The 27,151-nt window shown below is 42.8% G+C and overlaps 1 protein-coding gene across 2 annotated transcripts; it reads left to right on the top strand.

Annotated features, from left to right (window-relative positions):
- The first annotated feature begins 243 nt into the window (after nt 1-243).
- smarcc1a (SWI/SNF related BAF chromatin remodeling complex subunit C1a) lies at nt 244-22,725 on the top strand. Of its 2 annotated transcripts, none has more exons than XM_029451322.1 (28): nt 244-496; nt 2,823-2,942; nt 3,088-3,173; nt 3,357-3,438; nt 3,583-3,675; nt 3,775-3,844; nt 4,165-4,234; nt 4,811-4,886; nt 5,115-5,240; nt 6,383-6,477; nt 7,292-7,422; nt 8,355-8,414; nt 8,525-8,562; nt 9,232-9,353; nt 9,626-9,697; nt 9,837-9,950; nt 10,400-10,553; nt 10,800-10,910; nt 11,193-11,252; nt 11,454-11,712; nt 12,101-12,262; nt 13,468-13,523; nt 14,185-14,338; nt 15,195-15,367; nt 15,758-15,892; nt 17,930-18,257; nt 19,010-19,135; nt 19,725-22,725. In XM_029451322.1, the coding sequence occupies exons 1-28, from the start codon at nt 311-313 to the stop codon at nt 19,814-19,816; spliced, it is 3,351 nt and encodes a 1,116-aa protein (XP_029307182.1). In that variant the 5' UTR covers nt 244-310; the 3' UTR covers nt 19,817-22,725. The 2 variants fall into 2 exon arrangements, with proteins under 2 accessions (XP_029307182.1, XP_029307181.1); XM_029451321.1 differs by having other exon boundaries at nt 6,359-6,477.
- The last annotated feature ends 4,426 nt before the right edge of the window (nt 22,726-27,151 follow it).

The following is a 27,151-nucleotide window of genomic DNA, read 5'->3' as shown; positions in this document are numbered from 1 at the left end:
GGCATATACGATTAGAAATAAATAATAGAGGATAAACTAAGTAAACAAACTACAAAACAGTGGCATATAAATCAGATAAATAAATTACTCCTGTGGGTCAGCAAATATTATCAGGTCTTCATAAAATGTTTTATATATTTATCACTTTTTAAAAGGACGTGTAGTCGCCTAGATTTCCCATAAGCCCTATAATATCGAGACTCGCGAGACTTAAGTGTCAACACGTTTGCGGCTGCGCAATATCATTCGAAAACTTGCACGGCGAGCGACGCCGTGGAGGAGAAAGACAACGCAGCGAACAAAACACACAATGGCGACGGCGGCGACAACGGCAGGCGGAACGGGCTCAGGCGGACCGGCCACCGGCCCGGTCGGCGGCGGGACTGCAGTGGGTAGAAAGAAGGACGGCGGTCCGTCTACGAAATTCTGGGAAAGTTCAGAAACGATATCCCAGTTCGAGACGGTGCGGCAGTGGATCGGAAAACACTACAAGAAGGTGAGCTAGCTGCACTGGTGCTCCATTGATTTCTATGACGGCCCGCGTCCCGCTGGCACAATGGAGCGCTGCTATCCTAGCTAGCGGCTGCCACACCAAACTAACTAAAGCTAGAGTTTAACCTGTGTATACAAACGTTTACTTGTATCTGCGAGTGACACTTGATACCCCGTTAGAACATGTTCGTGATAGCATGCCTCAAAATACACAGGCTCTAACTTAACAAGAGTGAAGCTGTTTATTTGTTAGCTAGCTCACCGTTAGCTAGCTAACGGCTCCTTCAGTACCGTTAAAATAACACACTCGGGGCGAGAACGTTAATAAGCGCGCGACAAATGGAGCCTGCAGCTACTGCAGTTGTGCTATTTATATTTGCAACTTTTTCTAATTAGCACAATTTCAACGAACTCTCTTATGAGCGTTGCAAAAGGCCTGAGAAGCTAACCAAATGTCAACGTTAGTCACGGGACACCGTGCAATCAAACATCTTAAATATTAGCAAAGTAGAACCGAGCTTTCCCTTTTATTCCTGCTTTAATTACACTGCAGTCACACAATAATCATCAGATCACTGTGTGTTTTGCAAGCGCTGTTGTATATTGTGCTGAAGAGTGAGCGGTGTTGAGTTTTGTCAACACAGCAGCATACCAGACTGTGCAGGCTCCACTCGCCCACTTAGTTAGCCAAACAAAGAATAGTCCTCCTGTCTCTTCATGCTCTCATTCAAACCCACTAACACGCTTTAGCCGGTTATGTTGAAGAAGAAAAAAAAATCTAATACCTTTTTAATGAGGAATTGTGGAAGCTGTTTTAGAGACTAAGTTACAACACATCTGGATCTAAACGTGTAAACAAGCTTCTTCAAACATGCTTTGCTTGGGTTTGTTTATATGTAATCACTGTACCTAAAACGACTAAGTTGGGTGTGTTTTATGGTTAGAAGTGGGTCTCCTTCACATTGTCCTTGTTATAAATAGACCATGTCTTATGGGAGCTTTCCCCCCTGTTTAGTTTGGCTTGTCCTAATTTCTCCTCACCAGACCTTTTATCATTGTATGCCTTTGCATCTCTATGTCAGAGCGGGAGTGGAAATGTATTTGTGGCCAGGAAAAGATACTCATGTGTGCATGACATTTGCTGCATGGTAACACCCGTGACAGCAAATATCTACCTTGCTGAAAGTTTCTTTTGAAAGGATCCTGAATCTTCTGCAAGCTCCTGGTGTTGTTTTTGGTGACCTTTCACCGATGTGTGGAAGACAGCAAGTAAACCCACACATTGAAGTGGGTGCTTCAGATTAAAGGCACCTGAAATGGCAACTTCACATAATTTTTAAATTGAAAAATCCGCCCTTAAACATTTGGACAGCTTTGTAATTTGTAGTAAATCCATTTTTATAGATAGATACCGTAATTTTCGGACTATAAACCGCACCTGACTATAAGCCGCAGACGCTAAATTGACTAATTTGTACATATATAAGCCGCACTGGGCTATAAGCCGCAGACGCTAAATTGACTGATGTGTATGTAGCCGGTCTGTAGCTGACACCACGATCGACTCTGCGTTGTGTTGTGTAGAACCAGGAAATAACGATGGAGAACTTCTGCCTGTTCAATCAGCATTTATTGTCTCTGACCGTTGGTGTTTTCCTTAATTTGTCCATAAATTACCGTTGAAACAGAAGAAACACATGGAAGTCATCATCATACGGTAACTCCACAGTCGGGGGTTTTGGACATGCACCCCTCTCTTCAGCGTATCCTTCTTTCCGTCTCCCGAAAAAGTGGCGCGAACCCCCAGAAAGTGCCGGTTTCAGGAGTATCCGGTTTCAGGAGTATCAACATAAAAGCATATTTAACAAAATAAGACTCCTCGAAATAAATATATATATTTCCATAATGAGGGTGTCTCACACACTGCCTCGCTCTCGTAATGTCCGTCTGTCTCTCGTACCACTCGCTACTTTTGCGCGCTCTTTCCCTGCATCCGGTGGACTGTAACCTGTAAAATCCATAGATTTAGGAATTCCCCTAGTGGCCGTTAGCTGTAAAAATCCATAGATAAGCCGCACTGTTATATAAGCCGCAGGGTCGCAAAATGGGGAAAAAGTCGCGGCTTATAGTCCGGAAATTACGGTAGATAGATGTAGGAACTCCGTTAATTGACAAATCAAAAAAGTATCAGAGATTGCTTAAAAATGTGAATAATTGTTATTCTAAGACTTACTCAAATACAATTCCCCCTTAATCATTGGCATTAGTATTGTGATACATTACTGTGTTGAGTGGAGATAATGAATATTTTAATTTCTGTCTGGTCCCAGTATGTCCAGAATGACTCCCCCTCCAGTAAATCCTTGGCGGGCCTGGTTGTCCAGCTGCTGCAGTTCCAGGAGGACGCGTTTGGACGCAGGGTCAACAATCCTGCTCTTACCAAGCTACCTGTAAGCACAACACACTCATATTTTGTATTTCTACTAAAACCACATACTTTTTGTTGTGTTTGTGCTGTATGGCGTTTATGAAATTCTTGAATAGCCTCCATAGTGCTGTAATGTCATATCCTCATTGTTATTCTTCTATCTTCAGGCCAAGTGTTTCCTGGATTTCAAGGCAGCAGGGTCTCTCTGTCACATCTTGGGGTCTGTCTACAAGTTTAAGAGCGAGCAGGGGTGGTGAGTTGACTTAACCCTTGTGTAGTCCTGACATGTCATTACAAAGAAGTTCCTGTTTTTGCTTGCACACGTTCACTTTCTTGTTTTCACTCTCGCTAAACTCTGCGTTGTAGCTGTTTGTACTGTACTCTACCTCTTCAACCACATCTCATTTTATGTGTCTCTTTTTGTCAACATTCCCAGGCGTAGATTTGACCTGCAGAATCCTTCCCGGATGGACAGGAACGTGGAAATGTTCTTAAATGTAGAGAAGAACTTGGTCCAGGTACGACACATACTATTCACACACAAGCGGCTGATTGATGAACTACTCGGTGTCCCCAAATAAGATGTCTGCTGCATTCTCTGGATACTCTTCATGTATTTATGTGAATACACTTGTTCTAACTTATTGTTTCTGTGCGTTTAGAACAACTGCTTGACTCGACCCACCGTCTTCCTGTCGCCGGACATCGACCAGAAACAAGCCAGTAAGCTCAAAGACATTATCAAAAGGCACCAGGTGAGCCCAAACCTACTACATCAAACTTTCCAATAACCAACTCTGTTGTATCTGTCTCTTAGGTTGTTAATATAATTGTCTTCACTCTGTCCTCCTCAGGGCTCCATTACTGATGACAAGTCAAAGGCCACCCACCACATTTACCCCTCTGCTTCCCAACAAGAAGAAGGTAGGGTTGAAGTGTCTGTCACTCACAGATTGGGTCTAATTTAGTATCTCTAAAACCTCAAACTAGTGTTTTATTCATTGTAGCTATGACAAACGTGAGTCATTAAAAAGAAGAGAAAAAGTAATACAGTGAGGAAGTACATTTCCGATGATAACAAAAGAAATCCAATACCAAATATGTGGCTAGTAATCATTTTACCGATGTTATCAGTTATGTTGTAAAAGCAGATATGTTTTAGTTAATGGAATACTCCGTATGTGTAATAGTATTTTGTATAGTTTTTTGGTGTGTAAGTCAGCTTTGGTTTGTGTATGTTGCAGACGAGTGGCTTCGTCCTGTCCTGAGGAAAGACAAACAGGTGCTGGTTCACTGGGGTCTCTCCCCAGACAGGTGAGTAGAGAGGAGGATGAAGAGGCTCACAGATCTCACAATGTCATAGATTTGTTTTCATTCCTCGTGATCTTTGGGGAACCAGCTCTGAAAATACTTTTGTAATTTAATTTTTTTTGTCTGTCATTAAGCTACCATAGACAAATACGTTTTCCTCAATTGTAAAATGATTACAGTCAGTTGGTAAAGGATAAAGAGGGCAGGCACGATGCTCTGGTGTCTTCTGAAGGGACTAAACAACATATAAAGTTTAACTAGCCTGATAAATATATTTCCTTTTTTTTTTTTTGAGGGAGTAGATTGATTTGAAATAATTGTCACTCTAATTTAATAAAAATAAAAAACAGTGCTGTAGAGTTTTTTTGTTTTTATAAAGCAGATTCTTGACAGTTAAATTTTATTGCAATTTTTAACATTAAACTATTCAATATATATTTTAATAAGATGAAATGGTGATCCTTTTTAATGCCTAATAACAACATCTCTGTCAGTCCTGGGTTTTAGTCTCGGAGGCAGCATGTCAGTTTATCAATGTTGTTTTTATCACTGACCCATGGCTGTTTTTGATTCTATTAGCTATGATACCTGGGTATCGGCAGGCGAGGTGGATGGGGACGTGGAGGACCCACCCAGCAATGACAGACCATGGAAGGTGAGCAATGAGCATCACAAGCAGAGAAGGAACTTTTAGCAAGTTTAAACTCTTATAAACAAAACCTAAAAATATTTTTGGTAAAAGTTGCATCATGTCCAATTAACAAAAATCAGGGCAGCAGTGTAAAGGGAAGATCAGATTCTTGTAGGATGCAATAATAAACGATCAGCACACTGAGACTCGATCATGTTGAACAATTTGCCTCCACCTCTTTCGCCCACTCAGGTCCATGCAAAGTGGGTTTTAGACACTGATGCATTCAATGAGTGGATGAATGAAGAAGACTACGAGGTGGACGACAACAAGAAGCCAGTCAACTTCCGCCAAAGGATCTTTCCCAAGGAGGAGGAGGTAGGTATTTGTGCTGTGTGTGTGCGTGTGTGTGTGTGTGTTTGTCAGTTCCATAAATGTTGGGGTCTGAAAGTTTTCGAGCCTTCAGATCATCAGTGCAGCTTGAAACAGTTTGTTGTTGTTCAATATCGGCAACAACTTTCCTGATCGTGTCCCACGTTGTAATTGCTTTAACTAACCAACAAACACTGACACCAACCAGCAGAAGACATTGAAAATATAAATCAAATACTGGTCATAAAATTCTTTACTGTATCGAAAGTTGGTCATGAAAAAAAAAAACCTCTTACCGCTGGTTTGTGTAAAAGTGTATTTTGCTGCAAGTTTGTGTTTTGTTGCATGTGGCTGCTCTGTGAAGTGGGCGGCGGCGGCGTCCTCCGTCTGCACCTGGCCTTTGTCTGTTTGTTGCCCATCCTTTCCAAACCTTTCCTCGCTCTTTGTCTCCTTCTAATGTATTTCAGGGTTTCTGTCCATGTTGGGAACATTTATTTTAACATTTGGAGGATTAAAAAATCTGAATAAAATCTGGTAAAGTAGGTTTACAAGTCACAAATTATTTCCCACACAGGTTAAAAACTTTGACATGATGACAATTAGATGCCATGCGAGAGGGAAAACGTTAAGTTTTAGTAAAACATTTTTTACCTCTTTTTGTCTGACACCACATGGAACTATCCTCACAGTTTTAACTAACATTAAGATAACTGACCATGCAAATGTTTCACGGTTACCATCTAATTTGAGTCTGGCACAATGGGCTACTAATCAGAAGTTGATTCAGAAGTTTTGTTTTACTTATGTTTGTTTTACAGAGTGCACAGTTGCCAAAACTAGTAAAGGAACAAATTAAACTGTACTATAGGAAATAAGACAATCCGTCATTACAAAAGTTAAGTGATGAGTTTAGGTGAAAGATCAACTATTTAGAGATAGAGGACAGTATACAGGAACCCTGGTTGTCTCCTCCACCACCACGGCATCCTCCCCCCCCTCCCTGACGTCGTTCTCCCACCGCTTCCCCTCCTTGTGTGTGCAACCGTTCCATCCTCTCATTCTGCGGCTCTTTCTCTCATCCTCCATCCCTCGCTCCCTGCGCTGCACGGGGTTTGTCTGATCAGTCTTCCCGTACACCCGATCGCAAGGAGCGCAAGGCCAACTCTGCCAGCAAGAAGAGGAGGCGCTCACCCTCTCCGCCCAGCACCCCTGCTGAATCCCGCAAGAAGGGAGGAAAGAAGGGGTAAGGAGGCTAATTTGAATATTCCCCTTCATAGCTTTTAAGTCCCAGTTATTGCCTAAAGCAGCTGGGTGTTCTAGTTTTTAGCTAATGTTTAGCACATTATTTGAAGCAACTACAATTGCCATATTCATGGTAATGGATTATTATTACCCAGTGCAACAGTGTGCCTCATTGATGTGTTTTTTAAATAGTTTTTGGACTTAATTAGTGCTTATGAGCTTTTTATAGGGCGGTGGCAGAACAAAAATGTAGAATATCACCAGACGTATCCTTTTTAATGTTACCAAAGATGTCTATGCTCTGGGAACTGAAAATGAATGATATTGGCAGAGTAACAACAATGTTAAGTCCAAACACACACTGTCTTTGATTCATGTGTGCTGATGTGAGGTTCCTACGGGTGCTGGAAACACTTGATTTGTAATGTGGTGCTTTTTGAAGGTTTGAAAAGTGCTTGGATTTTGAATGAATTTCTAGAAACTATTTGAAATATATGTTGTATAGGATATCAAGTCTACTTACAAACAAGTGACACAGATTAAAACATGAAACTCTTATGTTTTCCTTTTAACTTTAGTTGTTAATTGCACCATAACCTATAAAATAATGTGAAGAATAATGAGTATACTGTATATAAATGTTATTTACCACACATGTAAGGTGCTGGAAAAGCTTGATTTAGGCTGGCTTCATGGTCTGCACAGCTAAAGATGTTTGAGGAAATTGTTCTAAAGCCCTTTTACATGCTTGATCTTGTGATTTCTGGCTAGTTTCCTACAACATGTTGTTGACTTATTACTCTCTTTGGTGTTAGGAACCCAGGGCCTCACTGGAAGCGGCGGGGCCACAGAGGCGAAGAAGAGGACACTGAGGAGGACATGACTAAGGACATGGACGACTCCTCAGCTGGTGCCAGCATGGAGGAGGGCAGCGTGTCCAAGAATGGTACGTGCTGAGGGTGGGGTGAAGGGGTTTTAATACATGGTAGGGATGGCAAGCAAAAGTACTATTTGAGATTCACTGACTATTCGACCAACATTCGAAGACACCCCGACACAGACAAACGCAGTGTTTCCCCTACCATTGTCTTGGGGGGGGGCTACATGTTAAGAAATGCAATTAAAAGTTCCCAGAGCCCAGCATGGCATCTTCACAACACTTGTTTTGACTAACAGTCCAAAATGAAACGTATTTAGATGACTATAAAACATAAAACTGTGATTAATGGTAATAACAATAACTTGAACATTTCATAATAATCCTCTATATAAAGTCTAATGTACATTTAGTTTCATCCAGCTTCATCAGCCAGAAATGAAATGAATGCATTTAAATCGTTGTTTCTTGTGTATCAGAGTCAGTTGCACATCAGACTAATTTATTATTCAATTTAGTGGATTAACTGTGAAAAACATTTAATTCAGACTCTTCATTTATTAATGTATAAAAAAGTTTTTCTTTTTCTTAAAAACAAAACAGCAAACTAATATCAGACATTCATTTAATTAATTTATTTTCAAGCATGAAATCTGTGGTGGGCTTTGTGTGAGTCCCTGTGGGGTTATCGTGCACTGGGACGATGACGTGAACACACACATCAGAAAAATAAGAACCACCGGAGGAAACAAACAATCCTTATTTAAAATGCTCCTTTTAGACCGAGTCCCATCTGGGATTTTCCCACTTTTACAACCCCCCCCCAAACACACACACACACAGCCAACTCGCACACAACACACACATACTGTTTCTCACTCTATCTATTTTAGTGTCCTCTTTTGCAAACCAGAGTGGCCGTTAATGCCTCCCTCCCTACGGCTGAATTAAACTCTCTTTGAACTTTCTTTCTTTTTTTCATCCTTTTCTTCCAAACACAGCAAGTTCAAAGAAAGACAGTGAGAATACTCCGGTGAAAGGAGGGAATATGGCCGACTTGGGTAAGCATCTATTACTGTGCTTAGTTAATCAATTCAGAAGAATAACACAGTTTTAGATCATTTTCAAATATGATGTATCTTAACTAACATGTGCTTTTTACTTTTTCCAGATGACATGGAGGATGGCTCTGTGATGTCTGGTGGAAAGGTAAGAGGATTGATTTCTCCTGTCATCATCACCAAATACTGTAGCTGTGTGTGAGTGAGAGGGAGGTAACATGAAAAATGATTTAGACAAAAGAAATGTTGAACGCCCACCAGATGTTATCAGTCAGTAGGACGCCATTGTTGACTAATGGTCTCACACACATCCCTCATAAAGTGCCACGTCCCTCTCTCTAGGAATTTTGTTTTCAATTATATAAACCTTAAAAATCAAATTGAAACCATACACTTAACAATCTGTAACCAGAACAGGCAACGTTTCATCAGGAACATGGCCAACATGACAAAGAGCAAAGTATACGTATATATTCATGATAGAACTCAATACATGTCATACATTATCACAGTAACTTATTATAAAACGAATATATGACTGGAATGTGAAATACAGCACATATACAAGCCCATACAGAATAAAAAAACAATTAATTTAGTTATTGTTTTATATTATGATGTTGCAAATTGTCATTTGTGGTTTAAAAGAAGCATGTATTACTCCCTGGTTTGTTCTCATAAGCTATAAGACTATAAGATCAAACACTTTCTTGAGGTTGAGAAAGTTTTCCGCTTCACTTTGTGCCTCTCAATAACTGTTCACTCAGAAGCTGTCGTCGTCATGCTGACGTATCTGAATCTTTGTCTCTTTGTGCAGGATGATGAGGAGCAGGGCAAAGCTGAAATCAACCGACTGATGGACGCGAGCGAGGACAACGTGACTGAACAGACTCACCACATCATTATCCCCAGCTACGGCGCTTGGTTTGACTATAACTGGTAAGAGCTGGGGTCTGAGGATCAACACACTACTGCACAAATGTGGCTTGTTGTTCTGATTTTTGCATTGTTTTATGTTGTGATGTAATGACGACTTACGGCCAGATAAAATGCGCCATAATGCTGTACGTGCGTTTGAATTTGAAGTAGTTAAACCGGTTGTAATATAGCAGATAACAAGGATCCACAGTTCATGTGTCGTCACTTAAAATCATTGAGCGTCAAACCAAAACTTAGGATTCTTTTTCCTATTTGTTTTACTTTCCTGCTAGCATCCATGAGATTGAGAGAAGAGCCCTGCCCGAGTTCTTCAACGGAAAGAACAAGTCCAAAACTCCAGAGATGTGAGCATACACACACACACACACACACACACACACACTGACACTCTCACTCACACACACGGTCAGAAATGAAATGAAACCAAGCGATAGGTTTCCTGTCGTGCTAATCTCTTTGTGGTTCTTCTCGACTCTTCCACAGATTCCTGGCCTACCGTAACTTCATGATCGACACATATCGGCTAAACCCTCAGGAGTACCTCACCTCCACCTCCTGTCGCAGGAACCTGACCGGGGATGTCTGTGCCATCATGAGGTGAGCAATGTTTTCCTTTTTTAAAGGTTTTTAATTCAACAAAATATTTCTAGTAGCAGCTTCAAATTATTTCCCTGTCTCACCCACATACAACCTGAGGGAGAACTTTCTCACAATCTTGAGTTATTGTTCACTTATTATTATTATTATTATTATAATTATTATATTCAGTTCAATTTGTTGTGTTTTAGCAGTGTAATGAAATCAGCAGAATGTAGTAAACTTTATTATTGCAAGAAAAACATTTTTTATTGTGATATTCAACAACGTTATTGCATATTTTCTTAATGTCGTGCAGCCCAATTGTCATATTACCCGAATATAATCCCAGAGAAATGCGATGTCTAGGACTATCACTAATCACTATTGCATTTACTTTTTATGAATATGTTCAAATCAGCTGGACAAGAAATAACATTTAATATGCTTTTACTTTCTTCCGTCTCCAGGGTTCATGCATTCTTGGAGCAGTGGGGTTTAGTGAACTACCAGGTGGACTCTGAGAGTCGCCCATTGCCAATGGGCCCCCCACCCACACCCCACTTCACCGTGCTGGCTGACACACCATCTGGCCTCATGCCCCTGAACCACAGACCCCCACCGGTAAGGCTGACAAAAATATACAATACAAAGTGATGGAAGGAAGGAGGGAGTTTGTAAAATGGAGAAAAGGGAACTGAAAGAGCACGAATGAGAATCACAGCTTCACTGTAATGTAGCATCTTGTTCTCTCTGGAATCCATCTTTTTCTACCGTTTGCATTATAAGCTTTATTTACAAAACTCTGTAAGATTGCTATAAAGTCTCTACAGGCACTAAAACAGTCCTGTGTTGTGTGTATCCCTCTAGATTCCCCCTCAACAGCCAATGCCCAACTTTGCAGACAAATGCAAAGACAAGTCCATCGACCTGCAGAACTTCGGCCTCCGCACCGACCTCTACAACAAGAAGAATCTCAAGGTCAGCAAACGACTCTTTTAACAACCTGTAATATGTTTTACATTTATAATTGTACTCCTCTTAAAGTGGTGGTGGTTCTTAGGGTTTCTAAATGATGAGTGAAGAGAAAAGTTACGATAATAAACCTGAAATATTTTCTCTTTTTGAAAGAAACGTATATTGGAGGCTACAGGCAAATATGGATGAAAAGCCTCTTTGCTATTCTCCTTAATATGCTGCCAATACAAGTTCCTCTTGCCCTTTTATCTCTTTATGTGATTATTTTGTTTGGGTTCCCTACAGAGTAAAGCTGTCAACTCCATCAGAGATTGGACCGAGCAGGAGACTCTGCTGCTGCTGGAGGTGAGTCTAAAGGGAACTTCCTCTTCTTACCTTTACATTTAAATAACCTTCATCATCTCTCGCCTTACGACCCTTTACTCTGTACTTCTCCCCTCCTACTCTTCGGTTGCTCTTATGATCCTGCATACCGCCTATGAATATTTCACACTGACCAGATATTGCGAGTAAGACTTGTATATGCGCTCCCTGCACCTCTTCCAGGCTCTGGAGATGTTCAAAGACGACTGGAACAAAGTGTCGGAGCACATCGGTTCACGCACCCAGGACGAGTGTATCCTGCACTTCCTGCGGCTGCCAATTGAGGATCCATACATGGAGAGCACTGAGGCCTCCCTGGGCCCTCTGGCCTACCAGCCCATTCCCTTCAGCCAGTCTGGAAACCCCGTCATGAGCACAGTCGCCTTCTTAGCCTCTGTGGTCGACCCCAGAGTGGCGTCTGCTGCCGCCAGGGCAGCCCTAGGTAAGAACTGACGGGAGGATAATTTTCACTGTGATAAATTATCAGGTCTATTTTCTTTCTTACATTTGCAGCAACATGTAAGAAACCCTGTAAATGTGTGAAATGTATCTTTAAATACAGACTCAATACCTTCTTCCAGCTTTGTGCAACTACAATTTTGGTAATTATGTGCAGCAGCCGGTTTAGATCAACAGATACAAATCACAAAACTAAAGACGTCCAAGGCTGTAAGCTTAAGAACGTGTGGAATTGGTAATAAATATCTAAAAACAATCTTAAAAACTTAAAGTAACAAGGTCTTAGAAATGCAAAATTAAATTCAGTAATGTACCCATATTAATGTTGAGTGTCAGAATTGTGAATGAATAAATGTCCTCTCTGTCTGCAGAGGAGTTCTCACGTGTGCGTGAAGAAGTGCCGGCTGAGTTGGTGGAGGCTCACGTGAAGAAGGTGCAGGAGGCGGCGAGGAGCACGGGGAAGGTGGACCCCGCCTTCGGCCTGGAGAGCAGTGGCATCGCTGGCACCGCCCCTGAGGAACCAGAAAAGACTGGTGAGTAGAACGTGAAGAAGAATAGAAACAGGAGCCGAAGTCGCTGGTTAAGGTCTCCGGACCAGAAAGGAAACACCATGTGTAAAAAAAGAAGAAGGAGTTTGTTGTTAAAACAAAAGTAGTCTTAAACCTGTCATTTGATTTTACTCGCAGGAGATTTGGTATGATTTATTGTAGCCACTGGAGGGCAGCAGATGGTTGCATTACCACTGCAAGCTAGTGGGCAGGGAGAGGCATCTTTGATTTTCTAACGGACGGGTGGAAACCACGTACTCCCATCATTGTTTTCAGGAGAAGAAAAACCTCCATCTTTATTCAAAGATGGAGGTTTTTCTTCTCCTGAATATGATTTGAAGATGATCAGTCCTTCTTGACATTTGTAGGCGACACACATGTCAGTTTTTACCAGCAGGGGGTGAGCAATACAGAAATATTGGTGTGTGTTTCGCACCAGTGGATTAAAACAACAGTGGCAGATGGGGCAGGGGAGGGGGAGGGGGTTCAGCCGAAAACTGGGTCATCACAGACTACCATGTGCTTATCTCTCTCTCTCTCTCTCTCTCTCTCGCTCTCGCTCTCTATTTTGCTCACTGCTTTCTTGAATATATTTCACACTCTCTCTCTTTCACTTTTGATTATTCCTTCTCCTCTCCTACACACACACACACACACACACACACACACACACACACACACACACACACACACACACACTTAATGACCTTCTGAGCCACAGTTTCAATCAATAAGCTTAAATGTGTTGAGTGCCTCGCCTGGCCTGAAGCAGTCGACCAACACACACATCACGCAATCAATATTCAAACCCTTAACACACGCTCAAGTGCACCCGTGACATAGTTTAACACTCGTGTGTGTGTGTGTGTGTGTACACACACACACTCGCACGCACTTCACAACTGTTCCTGCTCTCTTGAAATGCTTTTGACCTTAATTTCCTGCCCTGAGTTTCTTCACTCAAACACTAGTTTCTGTTGGTGTCGTCTCACAAGTGTTGAATGTATTGGATTTGTTTTGTAATTTCTTTCATGATGCATGAATGCGATCTCACTCTTGTTTTTTTGGCAGCATAAAGAATTCATTAGGGGATAAACAATAAATATTTAGGCTGCAACACAACGTGAACCGTCTTGATAAGTTTCAGTCCAACATGATGCTCATTCCTCCGCTACGCTTGTCACTTGCAGAAGCCCCAGAGGCAGAGAAGGTAGACACGGACACAGACTCCCAGCAGGCCGATAAGGTAAGACCACCTTTTGTATTTCATCATCTTACATGCCGAGGAAAAACGAGTGTTGTGGTTTGTCTCTGAGCACTTTCTTAGACTTTCCCAACCTGTCTGTGGCCCTCAGCCCATATCGTAGACATGGATCTTTAAAAACTGGCCCCAAATATAAAGTTTCATTTATAAAAAAAATAAAATAAAAAAAAGGCTAAACAACTCCCTCAAGCAAATCCCATTTCAACACGTTTCCTCTCTCCCACTTGGTGTTTGGAGTAAATGTTCCTCTCATCTATATTTGATTTATCTTGGTTTGGAAAGGCCCAATTGCTGAATGTAATGGCTTTTTGTTTTGCGTACCCCATTGTCCCTGCTCTGCTGGGCAGTTTGTTGGCTGATGGCTTCCTCATTAGCTCCATTAACCCGTTTGTGGAGAGGGCCATGATACGAGCCATTATTCCATTTACCAGCTATTACTTCAGCTATGTTAACCTGTTGTAGATACTGTATCTCGGCCATCTTTGATATGTTGCTTTTTTTTGTGTGTTTTGCTAAATGTCACATAATCTTTCCTCAAACACAATCTCGAGTCGGATCTTAAAGACTTGTAATATACGCCCTTTGTTCCTGTGGCATTGACACGGGTCGCTTATCGTTGTGCGTCTGTGTCCTCATCCTTCAGGCGGAGTTGAAGGACGAGGCAGAGAAGCCCAGCGAGTCTGCAGAGAAGAGTGACAAGACGGAGGCCGCAGACAAGGTGAAGAAGGAGGGATCGGAGTCGTCGGAGCGCGAGGAGGAGAACGAAGAGGGAGGGGAGGCCAAGACAGCTCCAGCAGGTAACACTGAGATTCAGGATAAAAATATAATAAAATGTTCCACACACGCGATTAATCCGGTTGTTTGTAAAATGTCAGAAAGTAGAAGAAAGTGTGTCATTGTGACATTCTGTTTGTCCACAACACAAAGGGCTTCGGTTTACGACGACATTTGACACAGAAAAAGCTGCAGATCCTCAAATCACCTCCTTTGTGTGATGATTCTGAGTCTAAAGTAATAATAATAATCTTTATTTGTATAGCACCTTTCATACAAGAATTGCAGCTCAAAGTGCTTCACAGCAGAAACATAACGATGAGTACAGATGAGACAGAATAAGAACATTTACAGAACAATAATCACAGTGTAGATGTACATGAGTCTGAAGTACCATTATACAAACAGCAGAATTAAAATAGTATAAAATCACATTGGAGTATTGGGCCTAGTTTCTGTATCTGTGCCGTACTTAACGAGCCTCCTGTCGGAAAACCACATTCATCACCACTCTTGTAAATGTTTTAAACTATCAGAGCCATATTTTGAAAGCATGAGATCAACAATGGGCCCCTGTGGCCCTTCAACTGGTTTCCTCCCTTTGCTACACATTCCTGGTCGTCTTTGTCAAACTCTTTATTGACCCTTAACGTATAAAACACCGACGTCTCCGTGAGTCCAGATTCTTTTGGCAGGATCTTGGTTAAAGCCGCTTCATAAACAAACCTGTTAAGTTTTATGAAGACAGTTTATCTCCAATATATTCTTTAATCTTTCACTTTTCCACTAATTGTGTAAAGAACATGTAAACACATTTATCAGAGAAACTTCCTCGTGTTCCCGTGGTAGTATTTAAATTCCTGTCTCCGTCCCTGTCAGACAAAGACAAAGAGGAGGCTATGGAGACGTCGTCCTCGGAGCAAGAGAAGGAGGAGAAGACGTCTACAGATGAAGGAGAGGAAAAGAGGAAGAAACTGGAGCACGACATCGGAGAGGGAAACATTGCCACCGCGGCCGCAGCTGCCCTGGCATCTGCTGCCACCAAGGCCAAGGTGAGATTACAGGAGTGCTGACACGGCAAACGGACAGTTTAGCAAGTCTGATCTTCCCAATGTTCACCTGGGTTGTATTTTGAAACCTTTGCTGTCAGTCATTGCTTTGATCCCGTTGAGTTTGTGTATTACGGCTACAATAGACAAGAAGACATAAGACAACAACGTTCTGCTCTCATTGTACTGCACACACTCTCAAACTACATGTTGGAATATTAAATGTTTGTCTGTAAAATGTGGGAAATATGTAAACAAAGCAGTAAATTCAATCAGATTCTTGTCACAAAATAACTGCAGAATGAAATAAACTCCGTGATGTAATAGTTATCACAGTACTCGACATTGATCAGATATTTATCGTGTGTCCGTCTCCCCTCTTCATCCTCTCAGCACTTGGCTGCAGTGGAGGAGAGGAAGATCAAGTCCCTGGTGGCTCTGCTGGTGGAGACCCAGATGAAGAAGCTGGAGATCAAGCTGAGGCACTTCGAGGAGCTCGAGACCATCATGGACCGAGAGAAAGAGGCTGTGAGTGAAAACAACTTTGTTTGAGCGTTGAAGTTGAGATTAAATGTGGATGTTATTGGCCAACATTGACCCTGTGCATTAACATTTCACCTCGCTACGCACTCGGTAAGGGCTCTCAGCTGTGGTTATTAATAATGAAGGAGGCTGAAGCTACACCCACTCACTAAAGTGGAAATATATATATATATATATATATATATATATATATATATATATATATATATATATACACGCATGTTGTGGTTTAATATAATTGATACATTTGCAAGTAAACAAATGTGTAAATAACTCAAACTTCGCAGCTTCTGTCTGCAGAGGAGATGGAGGTCTAGTTAATGTTAACCTACAGAAGAGACGAGCAGCTTCACACCAAGTGTTGATTAAGTTTGTATGAGACGCATTAGAATAACAGGTGTAGCTGCTTAATTATACATCTTATTTTTCTTAAGCCTCTTGCTCCAAATGCTCGGGGACTTTACACTGATCGATTTAAATTATTGATACGAGATGCATTGAAGCTGAACTGGGATATGTTTTAGCATTGATTGATGCAATCAAGAGAAGCCTTTTACTTTCTTGTTTGTAAAGTATTAAACTGAAGTTTTTCAAAATAAAGTTTTCATCATTTTAGAATGAAACACAATTTAAAAAAGAAAGATGACATAAAATAAATAAATGTTAATTAAATGACAGTTTTCTGTAATTGTCCAGTAATGACTCAGTGTCACACATACTTCTGTTGTTGCTATATTTAAATAAGTGGAAAGTACATATTTGGAGTTCATCGGCCACTGAACAAGTTGGTCCAAATCCTCCGCAGAGACTAAAGAGGAGACACAGAATCACTTCTTTGTGAAGTGAGAATAAAACATTTTCCAGAACAAAGTGGCTTTATGGTCAGGCAAGTGAAACTGTTACCTGCCTCTTGAAGCCAAATGAATAGCCCTCAGCTGTGTGTGTGTGTGTGTGTGTGTGTGTGTGTGTGTGTGTGTGTGTGTGTGTGTGTGTGTGTCCTGCCGCTGGACAATCCCTGGAGACGCCAGAGAGAGTGTAAAACTGTGTTTTCACAGTGGAGGCATCGGGAGTGCAGCCCAGTTTCACAGCTGTAAATAGTGCATGAAAAGGACTCTGGTTTACATAAGCTTTCCAAAGACTGGAGAGAAATCAAACCTCTGCTGCTGCCACAGGCTGTAAAACACTGAACACTGAACACAGTACAGCAAAGAGACACGAGACAGTTTCACATTGAGTCTTCACAGGCTTGAGCATGCACCTTCTCCTCTGCAGACCTGCAGGCAGCACTGAGGTGTACAGATATGCTGCTCTCTCGTCCTCTTGTAGAATATTATCGTTGAGCTTTATAAAGAGGATCTTTATACAAGAATGTAAGTTATTTTAACAGACGTGCTCAATTCACTTGCATTACTAAAGGACGTATTTTTCTAGCTATGCAGATACTTTTGGTTTTATGTGTCGACTTTCTGAGATCTTTGAAGAGAACAGGAGGTGAAGGGAAACCTCTCAAACCTTCGACATTCTGTAATGCTGTTTTCCAGAGTGAATTAATGTTAATGGTCTAATTCAACTTTCATTAGGCTCAGGAAACCCAGTGAGCCTCTGGTGTGTCCTGAGGTCAACTGCTCTTCAACACCCCTCACCTCCATATATGTTCACAACTAATCTATAACTTTGTTCTCCTATTCTGTAATTATATTATGTTGGTTGTTCTGTTCTCACATCTATTGCAAGTCTTTCCATCCATAGTCATGATCCCTCCTCTGTTTCTTCTATTTGTTCCCATTTAAAGGGGTTTTGGTTTTTCCTTATCTGAATCGAGGGTCTAAGGACCGATGGTTTCATATTCTACAGATTGAGGCTCCTTGAGGCAAATTTGTGATTTGTGAAATTGGGCTAAATATGTATTTAACTCACCCACCAGCAATTAGTGAGGAGCTGAATGTCATTGTTGGTGTTGGTCATAACAGTCGTCTTCGTTTAATCGTCTCTCTTGGCGTTTCCTTCCATCTCTTTTCGCAGTTGGAGCTTCAGCGACAGCAGCTGCTCACCGAGCGCCAGGCGTTCCACATGGAGCAGCTCAAATACGCCGAGATGAAGGCGAGGCAGCAGATGGAGCAGCAAGCGGCTGCTGCGGCTGCCGCTGCTGCCCAGGCTCAAGGACAGGGGCAGGCTCCTGGATCTGGACCCCACTCCGGGCCCCCTTCATCGGGCATGCACCCTGGAGGGCCCCCTCCACACCATGGACCACCTGTGCACCACGGAGTGGCCCCACCCGGTGCTGTCTTGCACCACGGCTACCCCTCGATGGGTCACCACCCCATGGGCCCGAACCACCCGGGACAGACTGGTGAGAGACAGAAACACAGAACAGGTGCTGATTGTTCCCTCTGAGGAGAGGTCCCTTCTTTGAGATCTTTTATTGTAAGTGATGGGAACAACATCCACAGTCCTTCACGTGTGTAAACATGAGCAGAGTTAGACCAATCAAGTGGGGATCCTCTAGGGCTGCCATTATTTTCACTTTTGATTTAATCTTCTTCTAGATTAATAGTTTGGTATATAAAATGTCAGAATAGAGGAAAATGTTCATCCCAGTTTCTCAAAGTTACATTAACTTTTAATGTGCAGTTAATGTCTTTTCTTCAGTTGATATGATATAAAACTGAACATCTGAATATTTGAGGGGCTAGAAACGGCATTTCTGCCACTTTTGTATGAAACAATTAATTAACAATCAAAATAGTTGGCGATCATTTTTCTGTCGATGGACTCAGTTGACGAATCGTTGCTGCTCCAGTATCTTCTGAAGAGAGGGATGGGAACACAGAGATGAACTTTAGATCCCACTTGATTTGATCTACTCGGACTGCTGCAGCCTCATTTAAGCTTCAGCTACACGAAGCCAAAGCACTGTGGATGTTTTCCTCCATCTCTTACTTTGAAAATACTTTCATAATGATACAGAGGGGATCTCTTTGTGACCAGTATCGAGAGGAGAAACAATTACAGCGAATAAAACCCCTTTTAATATACTCATGGGAGATGAGATGGTCCTCTGCACACTTCTGAGTTGTCCCTGCTATATTTTCTACACTACAGGACCGATGGGACCAGGCCAGCCGATGCCGGGACGTATGATGCCCGTCCCGCCCTCCGCCGGCCCCCCTCCTGGCGGCATGCCTCCCATGATGCCCCCACGCCACCCGGGAGCTCCCAACGGCATGTGTGAGTATACATCTCCTTCTGCCACACGTTTGTTTAGTGTATATGTTGACATGTATAATCTTGTATGTTTGTGTACATCAGATTAAAAGGCTTTTTATAGAGATGTTGTTTCCACAGTTTAATTCACCAAAAGCAGTTTTTAGAATCTAGTATTTACCCCACAAACAACTTCAGAAAAAGGACTTTCTGTCAATATAAATATTATTGTGACCCAAGAGCTGACAGCTGGTATTTACTTTGGATGTCAGCTGCAGACAAACGTTTGTAACTTCACACAACAAGCCTGTAGTTTGCATTTGTTTCTCCGATCAGCAGCGAGATGACCGCGTCAAGCGAGACTCGTCTATCTTCCACCTGTGCTGTAGACACTTGTAGAGAGAGAGAACCTATCCTTAATCAAAGTACATGAAATTACTGGATAACCTCTATTTATTGTTTTCCAAGAATATAACATTGAAAGAACTTCCAGACCCCCAAGTTGGAAACTAAAGTGAAGCCCCCAAGTGAAGCCCCCAAGTGAAGCCCCCAAGTGAAGCCCCCAAGTCAAGCGCTTCTTTCTTTCTAAAAACGGCTTCTTTCCTCCTTCCAGACCCCGGCCCACAACCTGCACAGCCTGAAGCGGTTCCTCCAGTTCCTGTGGGTCCTCCAGCGCCCGCGAGTGGACGAGTGGCTGACAACTAAGACCTACACACACACACACACAGAGACACACACACACACACACACACACACACACACACACACACACACACACACAGAACTAACGCTATCTCAAAACACCTTTTTGATGGCCTTTGCTACTGGCTCTGCATATTTCCCTCAACACTCAAAACTACCATAAATTTAAATCACAGAATACACACACACACACACTCAGGGTTCAGTGGCAAGGGTAACCCAATTTTCCACACACACACACACACACACACATACACACACATCCAGACTTCCTCTCAGGGCACAGTGGCAAGGGTAGTCTCGTAATAAACACTGTTTTCTGCTCTGTCGGGCCGGATGGGTTCTGGAGAGAATGACTGTACAGAAAACAAAACAAGGCGAGAGATCAGATAAAAAAAACAAACATTCTGTCTTATCTTTTTTCTCTTTCCATTACCGTTTTAAATAACACTGTAACCCCCCCCCCCCCCCCCCTCCTATCTCTCTTTAACGCACACACACACACACACACATCTTCTTGTCTGGTGCCTCTTTCTGCAAGCCAAACACTAGGGGGAGCTCGAGAGAAACATGCAGAGGTGTGTGTGTGTGTGTGTGTGTGCTGAGCAACCTGGGCTGTAACACACACAAGAGGCTTAGCAGGGTGTTCACATAATGATATGAATAAAACACACACACACACACACACACACAGGGGACCCAGCCTGCCCTCGCTCTTGTCTTGTCGAGTATCTACCTCTCACTCCTCTTCAAATGATACACTGTAGTTCTGTGTGTGTGTCTGTCTGTGAATGTGTGTGTGGGTGTTTCATGGCAGGTTCACTCGCCTGCCTCCTCTGACCAAAGTTTGTGTCTCTTCAGTAATCATCGCTTTTTTTATTGGAGACTTTTGCATTAATGTGTTGAGATACAGAAATAATTTCCACTTTTATAAAATAAAGATACAAACGAGGCGCGTCGATGGACAACAAAACAAAACGGGTTTTTCAGGACATTGTCTAGTTCTTCTAAAAACACTTTGTCAAATATTTGACAGAAACCGATTCATTTTCAACAACTCGCATTAAACGACCAAAACCATCAAAGTTGACGTTGGACACATTACAGCTCTGTGGTTGCTTTTGACTCTTTGACTGGATTTGTTGACGATAAGGAAAATATACAATATCGTCAGATTTATCTTTCACACATTAACAGCAAAAGTCTCAGATCTCGTTGGGCACAAACCGAGGCTCAGTCGGACGTCATTCCTCCATCCACACACCAATCACAGCACTGTAACACACACACACACACACACACACAGAAATGTGAGCTGAGGCTCACACTGGAGGCTGTGTGCACGACTTGGCCAGACCCTGCACTGGACCCCCCCCCCATCCCTACACACACACACACACACACGTGGTAAAACACACATACACATAATCTCCTGCTGACCTTCACACAGCCTTTACAGAGAGGGAGACGCTGTGATGCGGCTCGACTGAAACATCATAACATGAATGACGCTCTTCCTCAGCGCGGTGGACTTCTAGATGTTTCTTTGGTGCTGATACTGTAGCGATTACCCCCCCCCACCCCCATCCTCTGCTCACAATTATCCAACGCCTAGTGCTGCCTACCTCGCTAACCCCGCCTCTCACACGCGCGTCTCCACGCACGGCCATTTGTGCTTTTGGTCACTAGCCACGGGAAGACTAAGCAATATTCTCATTGTATCTACATATTCGTGGTCGCCACACTGAAAAACACGGCGCTAGCAAAAACAAGCAATCATGATTTCACAGTTTAGGCCTCAAATTGTGTGTCCCGTGATTAAAAAGGTGCATAAATAGAATAACTAGCAAATGTTTATTTATTGAGCTGGAAGGATTTAGTGGAGCGACAGGAAGTTGATCTGGAACTAGTTTAGTGATCGTGTCTTTAGTTCTTCAGATGTGAATATTTGCTGAGCGTCTTTGTCCTGTATGTTAAACTGAATATTTGAAGACGTCACCGTGAGCTTCAGGAGTTTGTACGAGGCGCGTCCCCCGTCTGACTTTGTCTCGACTGAAATGGGGGTTAATTCATTGAGAAAAGAATCCGACCGTTTCCTTTTCTTTAAAGTTGATTTTAAGTTTTAAAGCAGATATTTTGTATGTTTGCTTGATGATGAAATATTTAGATTCAAAAAGAAAGGACCATGTGACCAGATCGTTTTGTTTTCAGCCCTACACAAATCTGAAAAGTTAAAATTCAAGTGTAACGTGCAGATTGGCTTAAATTAAGATCTGAACTCGAGCGGCTTTACTCTCCTGCTCTCGCTACTCGCTGCATCTTTCTTCAGTCCACACAGGTTGATGATAAGCTCTAAATAAAGTCGTTTTAATGTGAAGTCTCGACTCGAACCACTCCTCTCCTCCTTCGCTAGCACTGTTGGTGTCTCTGCTACCTCTTCCTCGTTCATCCGCTAGCTACCTCTTCTAGAAATCTTCCTCTCGCTGTCTGCTACCTCTCTGCGCATCCCTTTGCTACCTCTCGTTCCCGTTTCCTTTTCTTTTTTATCTCCTCTTTTTGTCCTGCCCACGTGACCGCTGCATCGCTGACTGTTACCCTCTTCGTCTGTTGGAAGAAGAACACGCGTACGGTCATTCACTCTCGCGCTCATTCACCTCGCCCTCCTTGCCCATTCAACATCTTACAGGCTTGTTATGTAATATCACTTAATATGACGGGGATCCCCTAACGTATATTATCTTTAATCGATACTCTGTGTTAATGGTAATGTATTTTTAAGGAGAAGTTTTGTGTAGATGGAAGTTATCTTTTGTTCTTTGGAAGTTTGTAGCATTTTGTTTTTCTTTCTTTCTTTTGTATGGGGTCTGTTGGTACTTGGACCTAGACACTGAATAAACTGTGTTTTGTATGAGGTTGATGTCCAGATTTCCTTTATTTGTTTCTTTAATGCTTTTTCTTTGCGACTCGTGTCGACAACATGATCCTCCCTTAAGCCAGCAGGAATCCCACAAGCTTAGGTTTTAGCTGGTTGTATGTGCTTTAATATCTGATCCAGGTTCCTGAAAAGTCGTGTGTGTGTGTGTGTGTGTTACATACTAATACTTGTGTGCCCAAATCCAAAAGGAAAAAGTTCTCTTTGAACATTTAAAAGCAAGTTCAGCGACTCCACGTGTATACTTTTACTGAATGAAGGACTTGTAATGGAGTACTTTTACATTGTTGTACTTATATGTAAGGAAATGATCCGTACTTATTCCACCACTGCTCTGGAATAACTGGGGAAACCATCTCAATAACCCCCCTCAACCCACTCCCCTGCCAGACACACAGGTGTACCCGGTGAACCGGTGAATGGAGGATTTGTAATCTGAAGATGAACGTTGTTACTGTGTTTCCTGGTTTTATTGTCTGTGGGATTTTTTTTCTTCTCACAAGCTGCTGCTCCAGGAGGAGGAACGGGATTATCTGTTTGTGTCTCCCTCTTGCCTTTGTGTTGGGATTAGGGACGCCGCTGCAAAACATCTGCACATAAAGCGTTCGCAGTGTGTAGTAACGTCTGTAGTAAGCTCTCGTGGAAGTGAGCGTTTCATTTTCATTTGTAAAAAAAAAAAAAAAAAAGCATCGTGACGTCTGCAGACTTCTTTATTCCCTCTTGGATCGCTCGTTACATATTGTGGAGAAACTCTCGTTATAGATCGAGAGGTTCTCCACAATATGTGTCTTCTCAGGCTGGATCTGTAAAGTGTCCCACACAAAGCATTTATCTCCTGCAGTACATTTAAAACGTTATCAATGAGATTTAAATGTCTAGATAGAATTACAAGATAAACTAACACGCTGCATTATTTTATTAACTCTTTTTTAAATATATTTTTAACTGATTTAGTTGTGAAACTATATAATATAGTAAAACAACTGTTCACAGTTAGAGTGAAGAGTTTGGATTGACGCTGCAGTTTTCATTTTAGAGCCGTGTGTGTGTGTGTGTGTGTGTGTGTATGTGTATGTGTGTATATGTGTATACGCACGCACGCAACACAAGTCCTGCCACTGTTGAAAACCTAATCCTGACCCGCCGGGGCTGTAATCTGGCAAGGGGGGGGGTATTCCTGAGTCCGGCAGATTGACCATGAGGATGTTATTGAGAGGGATGAAGGGCCAGAGGGTGATTACTCCCTCCCTGGACGGGACATAGGTTGGGGGGGGGGGGTCTTCATTTCTAAAATTCTAATTTAGTTTCAGCACTTGAAGCACATCCTGGCTCGTCATTATCTCTTATATAGAGATGTAGAGAATGTGTTTCCCTTTTAAAGGTCGGGTAGGTGACATCGGAGAAGGCAGGAGCAGCACGAGCTCCAAAAGTGGCAAAGTCTTGGCAAAAAGAAGTTGGCAACACGGACGGCTCGTCACTTCAGGCCCCCGACATCATCATAATGATCGTAAACAACAAACATGGCTTTTGTTGCTACTCATCTGTCAAGCTAGCATCTTGTGGAAGGCTGTGAGTGATTGCTGTTGGGATGTAAAGATATATATATATATATATATATAACATGAAATGTTTCTAAAATACATTCCCCACCTTAGCTTTAAGTGCTACCTGCAGCCGTTGAGGGGAGTGTGTCAAAGCTCTCAACACACTGAAGATGGACCAACTTCCTGCCAAAGAGTTCAGATAAACTCCCCAATTTACATTTTGCTGACGCTCCCACAGAAAACAGTATCTGACAGCGAGTGAGGAAGAAGAGGTCGAGTGTTTTACACGAGGGCATTTTAACTTGACACAAACGGTGACCTTTTAGTTCCAAGACAGTGCGTGTGTTCACAATCTGCAGCGATGCTGATGTCAGATGTCTATATTTAGGTAGAGATTTCATATTCTTTGAGCTTTTGACTGCCTCTTATCACACGATGGGAGCGAGGCTGACAGCGAGGAGCAACATGATGGACACGCGTCTGTTGAGATTTGCTCTCATGTCAGTATTTGCTCACGAAGAGATGAAGTCTGGCTGTAAGGTTAGTCTTCTTGTGTCGGCCTGTGTCAGTCGAGAGGTGGAAAAAGCTCATGAAGCCACATTATAGGACTTCATACATGTCATTACTGTGGTTTCACGCTAACATGTCATTAATTCTGTGCATAATATACATTTTCTAGATTGATTTATATCAAATATTAGGATGTCTTTGCGATAAATGCTTCAGTGTGTGCAGGCTTGCAGTGGAAAATGTTTTAGCTACTAGTCATTAGATGAAGTACTCTGCATTTTACAGTTGCATCCATCCTTGTGTGTGTGTGTGTGTGTGTGGCTGAAATGCCGCAGGTCCTTGCCCTTTTGTTGGAGCAGCCTGTTGCTATAGCGATTGGCTCCATAGTTACAGTTGATGTGCCCGTGTGTGCCCAGCGCTCGGTCGGTGTGAGGCCGCTTTGAAATCAGTAACCTCCACCTCCTGCACCACCATACAGAGAGTTTATTCAGAATTGTGTTGCTAGGAAACAGTTGGATCCAAGTTTGTTTCCAGCTCGGTGACGTTTAAAAAATTAAAATAAAACTTGAAGCTGTTTTATGTTATTTTCATGGTACTGTGAGTAAGATAATAATGTACTGGGTCACAGTACCTACTGTGTGTGTGTGTGTGTGTGTGTGTGTGTGTGTGTGTGTGTGTTCGTGTTCATATGAACAGTAAGTGCATGTGCGTCATAAAAAATGGAGAAGGCTAAAGTAGGCCAGCGGTTCACAGCACCACATGGGCTTGAAGGAGCCGTGCAAAGACGTATCCCTCCCCTCCCACGCTGCCTTCTCTTTGTCCTCCTCCTCTCCTCTCCTCTCTCCTCTCCTCTCGTTCCTCTCCTCTCCTCTCCTCTCTCCTCTCCTCTCTCCTCTCCTCTCGTCCCTCTCCTCTCTCCTCTCGTCTGTCCTCTCTACTCTCCTCTCCTCTCTCCTCTCCTCTCCTCTCTCCTCTCTCCTCTCCTCTCGTCCCTCTCCTCTCCTCTCGTCTGTCCTCTCTCCTCTCCTCTCCTCTCTCCTCTCCTCTCCTCTCTCCTCTCCTCTCGTCCCTCTCCTCTCTCCTCTCGTCTGTCCTCTCTCCTCTCTCCTCTCCTCTCCTCTCTCCTCTCCTCTCTCCTCCTCTCTCTCCTCGTCCCTCTCCTCTCCTCTCGTCTGTCCTCTCTCCTCTCCTCTTGTCCCTCCTCTCTCCTCTTCCCTCTCCTCTCGTCCCTCCTCTCGTCCCTCCTCTCCTCTCGTCCCCCTCTCTCCTTGTCCCTCCTCTCCTGTCGTCCCCCCTCTCTCCTGTCGCCTGCTCCTCTATCCTAGTCTCGTCCTCTCTCTATCCTCCGCTCTCTCCTCTCTCCTCTCCTTCTCCTCTCCTCTGTCCTCTCCTCTCCTCTCGTCTGTCCTCTCTCCTATCCTCTTGTCCCTCCTCTCTCCTCGTCCCTCTCCTCTCGGTCCCTCCTCTCGTCCCTCTCTCTCTCGTCCCCCCTCTCTCCTTGTCCCTCCTCTCCTGTCGTCCCCCCTCTCTCCTTGTCCCTCCTCTCCTGTCGTCCCCCCCTCTCTCCTTGTCCCTCCTCTCCTGTCGTCCCTCCTCTCTCCTCGTCCCCCCTCTCTCCTCGTCCCTCTCCTCTCGATGATATGATTATAATAGTGACAAATGTTAACAATCATTAATCCCTCATCTGTGGTGATTCAGAAATGTAGTAGATCCTGAAGAATAGATCTGCACAATCATCTCTGCGTTCATTAGATCCAGCTGCAGGGAGTCAGGACAGGCGGTCTGACTGTAAAGCCCCTTCAGGCAAACGTGTGATTTGTGATATCGGGCTCAGTGTTGTGCAAGTTCACACTTCACAAGAGAAAGGTCAAAGTTCACAATTTTTAACTACATTCACTGTCCTGAAAAATGAGGTCACTTTCAGCTCTCCTGTTTTTCCTTGTAGACGTTTCTACGTTTACAACGTTAGATTTGACTTCTAGCGTTTGCATTAACGCTTAGAAAATCCTAAAAGTGGTTCATTTGTGAAGATTATTTTGCTGAACAAAACGTGGAAGTTTCATATTTGCCACTAAGCTTATTTATAATAATCCGTTACCAGGGCTAAGCTCACTTCCGGGTTGGCTCACAACAATATGTCATCCCTGCATGTGCCCGACGTATTGACTTCATTCAGGCAGCCATGAACTGAAGCGTACATGGCTTCATCTTTCTATTTTCATCAAAATGGAGCCATAATTTACAACATGAACGTCACGCTGTATTGAAGAAGACTTGCATGACTTAATGATTGAGGCCATAAACTCTTAAGGAAAATGTTTATTGAGGTAATAAACCAAGTGAGAAGACTTC

The sequence above is a fragment of the Cottoperca gobio genome, chromosome 16 (genome assembly GCF_900634415.1).
Source record: "Cottoperca gobio chromosome 16, fCotGob3.1, whole genome shotgun sequence".
Lineage (NCBI taxonomy): Eukaryota > Metazoa > Chordata > Actinopteri > Perciformes > Bovichtidae > Cottoperca > Cottoperca gobio.
The sequence above is the reverse complement of the archived record's forward strand: the minus strand, read 5'-3'. Positions and strand labels throughout refer to the sequence as shown.

Excerpts from the sequence above, each read along its gene's own strand:
- smarcc1a (XM_029451321.1), top strand. The coding sequence starts at position 311 with ATGGCGACGGCGGCGACAACGGCAGGCGGAACGGGCTCAGGCGGACCG. Across the intron at positions 3,845-4,164 it reads TGCTTCCCAACAAGAAGAAG|ACGAGTGGCTTCGTCCTGTC; the intron begins GTAGGGTTGAAG and ends TGTATGTTGCAG. Across the intron at positions 4,887-5,114 it reads GCAATGACAGACCATGGAAG|GTCCATGCAAAGTGGGTTTT; the intron begins GTGAGCAATGAG and ends TCGCCCACTCAG.